This window comes from Carettochelys insculpta, chromosome 2 (genome assembly GCF_033958435.1).
Source record: "Carettochelys insculpta isolate YL-2023 chromosome 2, ASM3395843v1, whole genome shotgun sequence".
In the NCBI taxonomy this organism is placed as follows: Eukaryota; Metazoa; Chordata; order Testudines; family Carettochelyidae; genus Carettochelys; species Carettochelys insculpta.
The window spans coordinates 246,304,413-246,311,297 of NC_134138.1; the positions used below are offsets into that span (position 1 = coordinate 246,304,413).

At 46.6% G+C, this 6,885-nt stretch overlaps 1 protein-coding gene across 1 annotated transcript in view; it reads left to right on the forward strand.

The window, feature by feature from the left end:
- The first annotated feature begins 573 nt into the window (after positions 1-573).
- GPR158 (G protein-coupled receptor 158) overlaps positions 574-6,885 on the forward strand; it is a 352,985-nt gene continuing 346,673 nt past the window's right edge. The window contains exon 1 of the mRNA XM_074986282.1: positions 574-1,445. Coding sequence (XP_074842383.1) covers positions 574-1,445 — 872 coding nt within the window. The remainder of the gene's footprint in view (positions 1,446-6,885) is intronic.

Consider the following 6,885-nt stretch of genomic DNA (forward strand, 5'->3'; position numbering starts at 1 on the left):
GCCCCGTCGCGGGCTGGGTGGGAAGGGCGGCGGGGACGAGGGGGCGGCTCCGGCAGGGCCGCCTGGTGAACAGCCTCCCGCGGCCGGGAGGGGGCGGAGCGCGGCGCTCTCCGCTGGGAAGCTCCCTTCGCCCGGCTCCCCAGCGAGCAGCCGGCCCCGCGCCCCCCCGGCGCGCCCCCCGCCACGCCCGCAGCATGCGGCGCCCAGGCGCGGGTGTCCGGAGGGGGCGACGGGCCCCGCCACCTGCTCGGCTGAGGGCGCGGCCGCCTTTGCGGGCGGCGCCTTAGCCACCTCGGCGCGGGCGGGAAGGCGGCGGGGGGACGAAGACGTAAGCAGGCTAACTATAGCCTCTCCCGCAGCCAGAGAGGGGCTGCGCCCTGCTCGGCGCCGGCTGCGCAATTCCCAGCGCTGGCCCCGCGCAGAGGGCGCGCCGGGCATCGCCACAGGTGACTCGAATTTTTCCGCTGCAGCCGCCTTGGCGAGACGCGCCGCCGCTCGGATCGCGGCTGTGCACCTGGGCTGGGGCGAGCCCGGGTGAGAAGGGGCTTAGCTGCGCCCGCCAGCTCCGAGGCCATGGCCCGGCCCCTGCTTCTCTCGCTCCTGCTCTGTGCCCAGCTGGGGCTGGGGGCTGGCTCCAGCCAGGGGCGGCCGGTGCCCCACCAGGAGAAAGGCAGCCCGGGGAAACAGCCTGTTTACAACAGCGTCAAGAGGCCGGATCCTCCCCCGGCTCCCTGGAGCAGATCTACTCGGAGCACCATCTTGGCGCAGAGGCTCACCGAAGAGGTGCCCCAGAACGTGGCCTCCTTCCTCTATACGGGAGACTCCCGGGAACTGGGGCGCGCCAACTGCTCCGGGAGGTACGAGCTGGCCAGCCTGGCTGGGAAGTCCCGCCTCACCGCTCACCCTTCTTTGCACGGCGCCCTGGACACGCTCCTCCACGCTACCAACTTCTTGAGCATGATCCTCCAGAGCAATAGATCCCGGGAGCAGAACTTGCAGGAGGACATGGGGTGGTACCAAGCCTTGATCCGGAGCCTCCTAGAAGGGAACCCCAACATCTCGAGAGCCGCTATTACTTTCAACGTGGAGCCCTTGTCCTCTGCTCCGCAGGTTTTCCTCCAGGCCAGCCGGCAGGAGACTCAGATCCTCCTGCAGGATTTGTCCTCCACAGCCCATCATTTAGCCAATGCCTCGATGGAAACCGAATGGTTCCACAGCTTGAAACGCAAGTGGAGGCCACACCTGCACAGGAAGGTCTTAACCCCGGGCCCTAAAACTTTGGAGAGCAGCTGGAAGAAGAGGGACAGCTACACCGCAGATAAGAACCATATCAAATGGTCCTCGCCCTACCTGGAGTGCGAGAATGGGAATTACAAACCTGGATGGCTGGTGACTCTGTCAGCAGCTTTTTATGGGCTGCAGCAAAATCTTCTCCCGGAATTCAGGTAGGAGGAGAATGCCTTTCTGTCTGTTTTGTTGCTACTCAGAGATGTGGAAGACAGGTACCACAAATTCCAAATGGGTTTGTTGTAGGGAGAGGCATCCAGGAACTTATCTCTTAACTCACTTGATCATCCAATTCTAAAACCTCCTCCTTCCCCCAATCAAACACATAGCAAAATCAAACTTCCTTGAGAAGGAGACCTTGGCTGAGCTCTTTATTGCTCTGCTCTAGGGAGCTGTTGCCTAGTAAAAGCATCGCTGTTTGTGACAATCTATAAAACACTGTTTTCGCCAGCCACCTGAGTCTTGGGGAGTAATTTTCATGATCAGAAAGCCGAGTGTGTGTCTGTGTGTATAAGAGAGCAGGAGAAGTTGCCTGTAGTTAGTTATTTCTAACTGCAGGAGGAATGCAGAATTGGTAGTTAAATGTTTGCTGATGTGTCATTAGCTACTATGGTGTATAATTAAAACCAGCTCAATTCCATACATAATCTTAACCAGTCAGAAAACATTATTTTTATTCTGCAACCTGAAATTTATAGTCTTTCAAACCCATTCACTCTGGGGCGTGTTCGAAGGTGAGCAAATGCAGATGAATAAACCTGTGGTACTTCTGATCACAATATAAGGCATATACTTAGGTCCTTAGATGGCTAAATGTAAAACATTAATTTTTTTAAAGGTAAAACTATAATCTGTTCCCATAAGTCTCTGCTATTCCATATCAGAAAAACTGACATATGGGATGTTTCAAGAGTTGTATACAAGTTACTTCTGGCAGCAATGACCTGTGAACAGTAGAGGAAAAATGTATAGAGACCCAAGTCTGAAGTCTTTACACATAGCTATCAATGGGAGATGTGCTCAAGTGAAGACTGCAGGCTCAAACCCAAGAATGGGTTCATGGGAACTTCTGTTGCAAGGAGGAGCCTCAGATAATGCATACTGTACTGGAGCTCCTTTGAATGCCCCACTGTGTTCTAAGTTTTGTTCTGACGTGGGTGGCAGCCTTTTTGTGAGTGAAAGAGAGGTGCTTAAGCATCTTTTGTGTTTTTCGGGCCCCTTAATTTTGGGGATCAGCTACTGAGCTGAAGTAGCTAGGAACAAAGAGGTACGCTGCGTGCTTCACCATAAGGAGGGAGCAATAACAACAAATCCAGTCCAGACAAACATTTTTGTGAATTATGGTTTTCTGGCTTATTATGAATTCCAGTAGCATCAAACCAAGGATGAATATGGGCAAGTGTCTCTGAAAACTCTAGCCCAACAGAGAGTGACTCTTTACCAGCAGAGTAATGCTCTTGTGTTCTGAATCCTTTACATGTTGCGCTGATTGGATCAGCAAGAGTTGAGCCCAGCTGCGAACTCTTTGTTGCCCAAGTTCCTCAGAATGGCAAATATCTTGGCTACTTTTTTATAACTTCTTCAGAGCCTGGCCCATCAGAGCATGAGAGGGGTTCATTTGTCATTGGTGTTTCCCTGACATCCATTGTTTATATGCTCAGTGAACTCATAGGCACTCATGAATGAAGATGACGGCACATGCACTGATGCACAGCATGAAGCACTCTCTTGTTGGGGTGAGGGGGAGCATACAATCCGTAGCACTGTTTAGGGATGAATAAACTTTTTTTCTGGTTGTTGTCAATGCCATCCATCTAAGAATTAAGATCTTTATTTAAAGCTTAATCCTGCACCATCAAAGTCAATAGCCATTTACTTCAAAAGGAACAGCAGCAGGCCCTGAGGCAGTAGGGGGTCAAAAGCTTTAAAGTAAATGTTTTGTGTCAGGAGTCTATCCGCATGATCCCTTAAAACTTCTCTTCATCCTACCAAAGAACTTGGTAGTGGATTGGATACAGCCCCGCCCTTGCAAACAGATGGCACCTCTGTGATATAGGTCCAGGCAGTATACCAGGTCTGTTTTGGAGCAATACTTTCTACCCAAATTGACCAATAGAGGTCATCAGGGTAGCACTCCTAAGCACTTCCTTGACCTTTGCAGCCCTCCCATCCTGCCACCCCACAAATGTGCTACTTATCATGTTGGCATAACAATGATTAAATTAGTATCAGCTCCATTGCAACCCTCTTATACATCTCTAGACAGCAGTTCTACAACTATGCTTTTGGAAGTCTATAATAGTATTTCTTTTTTTTTCTCCTTTGGAGATACTGAAATGGGCCATGCTCTTAGGATGTTTAAAGCAGATTCTATTGTGTGGAAAGTTTACTATTAAAGATGACTAAACTATTATGCATGTTTTGTTTTGTTTAAAACACAACTGAAATACAGATTATTAAATGTTTCTGGTAAATATGGTATGTGATGGGGTGGGGAGAACTACATACATTTGATTTACAGTATCAGGGTCAAATGTTTCATTTCCTGTTTTCAGTTGGTGGAGTAATATACAAAAGATGATCTTGTACTTTAAAATATACATACAAAGATATGGCAAACACTGGAAAATAGTAGGGCTGTGGATTAATCATGGTTAACTCTCTCGATTAATTTAAAAATCTTAACCACCATTAAGCTTTCTTGAAGAAGGTGAGAATGAGAGATAGGGGACGGATCACCTGATGATTATCTGTTCTGTTCTTTCCCTCTGGGGCACCTGGTATTGGCCACTGTCAGAAGACAGGGTAGTAGACTAGATGGACCTTTGGTCTGACCCGGTATGGCTGTTCTGCTATTAAGCAATAAAATGCCAATTTAAATGTATTAAATAATTTTGCATATTTTGTCTATGTGTTCATATATATTCATTTCAGTTACAATCCAAAATTCTACAGTGCCATGTGAATTCTTGTTCTAAGCTTTCAGGTGACGTAAACAAGAAGCAGCCAGCACTATCTCCTGAAAATGTAAACAAACTTGTTTGTCTGAGCAATTAACTAATCAAGAAGTAGGACAGAGTGGAATTTCAGGTTCTAAAGTTTTACAATTTGTTTTAAGTGCAGTTATTTTATTGTACATAATTCTACATTCATCAGTTCAAATGTCATCAGACAAAGATTGCAGAAGAGTACTTTAATTATGTGAATTGAAAAATACAGGTTTTTTGTTTTTTACCATGCAAGTTTTTGTAATAACAATAAATAAAAATTGAAGATTGTACACTTCGTATTCTGTATTGTAATTTGAAATAAAAATATTTGATGTAGACCACATCCAAAATGTTTAAATAAATAGTATTCTATTAACAACAGTGTGATTAATCATAATTATTCTGAATCACTTTATAGCTCCCAAAATACATCATAGTATAGAAAACAAAACATTATTCCTGCAGATTTTGAAAACCACAAATATTCTAATGTTGAACAACATTTTATAAAATTGCTAGGTGCAAAGTTAGCCCAAACCACAATACTTTTTAAAAACGAATAAATCACTTAAAATATGAAACTAGAAACAGAATAAAAAGTTCTGCATAGTCATTATAACATTAGTATTAATCACCATGGCTACGTCTACACGTGAAGCCTACATCGAAATAGCTTATTTTGATGTAGCGACATCGAAATAGGCTATTTCGATGAATAACGTCTACACGTCCTCCAGGGCTGGCAACGTCGATGTTCAACTTCGACGTTGCGCAGCACCACATCGAAATAGGCGCTGCGAGGGAACGTCTACACACCAAAGTAGCACACATCGAAATAAGGGTGCCAGGCACAGCTGCAGACAGGGTCACAGGGCGGACTCAACAGCAAGCCGCTCCCTTAAAGGGCCCCTCCCAGACACAGTTGCACTAAACAACACAAAATACACAGAGCTGACAACTGGTTGCAGACCCTGTGCCTGCAGCATGCATCCCCAGCTGCCGCAGCAGCAGCCAGAAGCCCTGGGCTAAGGGCTGCTGCCCACGGTGACCATAGAGCCCTGCAGGGGCTCGAGAGAGAGCGTCTCTCAACCCCTCAGCTGATGGTCGCCATGGCGGACCCTGCTATTTCGAAGTTGCGGAACGCGGATCGTCTACACGGTCCCTACTTCGACGTTGAACGTTGAAGTAGGGCGCTATTCCTATCCCCTCATGGGGTTAGCGACTTCGACGTCTCGCTGCCTAACGTCGAAGTTAACTTCAAAATAGCGCCCGGCGTGTGTAGCCATGACGGGCGCTATTTCGAAGTTAGTGCCGCTACTTCGAAGTAGCGTGCACGTGTAGACACGGCTCATAAGCTGCTTCTCAAAATAGGTTTTTATTTCCCCTTTCCGTCTGTGTTTGAGTGACACCACGTTTTAAATTTCAAATTACTATTTAAAGCCCACATGCTAATAAAAGGGGTATATACTGGGCTCTTTCTTTTGAAGAAGTTACACTGATTCTCCCCAACAAAAAGTCTCTGTGAACCATCTGTTTGGGACATATTACTGCTGTTTCCATTTCATTATCTGGCATGAGAGCAGTAGCAATAATTGAGTGCATGCCCACTCAAAATGTCTTCTAACATTTTAAATACTTTCTTCCTTGCCTGTATTTGGCATATGATATTGCATGCATGGTGTGGCAAAGTGAGACATTAATTTTCTTGATTTGCTTGTATGAATGCGTACACAGTGTGCATTCCACTGGTTCTCAAATTGTGGGTTGATACACTAAAGTGGGTTGTGACCTTGTTGTATTGAGTTCACCAGGCCTAGTATTTGATTGGCTTCTTCCCTGGACCCCAGCCAGAGAGTGAGCCCCACTGCCCAGGAATGAAGCTGAAAACCTCCAGGGCTCAGATGTCAGCTTCGAGCCTTGGGCATCAGTGCTCCAGTTACAGACTAACCCCCTGTGCTCTACCCAGGGCTGAAGCCATCAAGCTTGATGTGGTCTCTGGTGGTGATGGTGGTGGTGGTGGTGCTCAGGCCTTGTTCCCCCTTCCTACCGTTGTGTTGTAATGTTTGTTGTCAGAAGGAAGTCACAGTGCAATGAAGTTTGAGAAACTTTGCAAATTATATAGACACCTGATATTATTAAAACACAGGCCTAAACTCACCTTTTAGTTACCCACAAGTAGATCTGGAGTAATTACTCAAAGTCAGCAGAAATGTTTCAGACCTGCATTAGCATAAAAAGGAATAGGATTTTGGCCTCCTGATTGAACATGAAATACCACAAATACAGGGTGGACAAATAGCAATTATTTCTGTCCAATAGCTGTTGCTATTTGTTGCTAGACCTTTCCTCAGTAGTATACTGGAAAATTAACCAAAAGCCCGTTTAAAAAATGACCCTTTACCCTGGCCAATGAAGGCCTTTGTACTCTGCATTGCCAGGGGAAGGGGGCTCCAAGGGTAGAGCCCTTGACTGAAAACTTTAGGACAGATGACACAGACAGTTTTGCCCCAGGAACTGGAAGCCAGACTGCCTCAGGTGAGGCACCAGAAAAGGAATTTAGAAGAAAATATAGCGCTATACTGTCTCTTGCAAAAGCTATCAAAGTAGG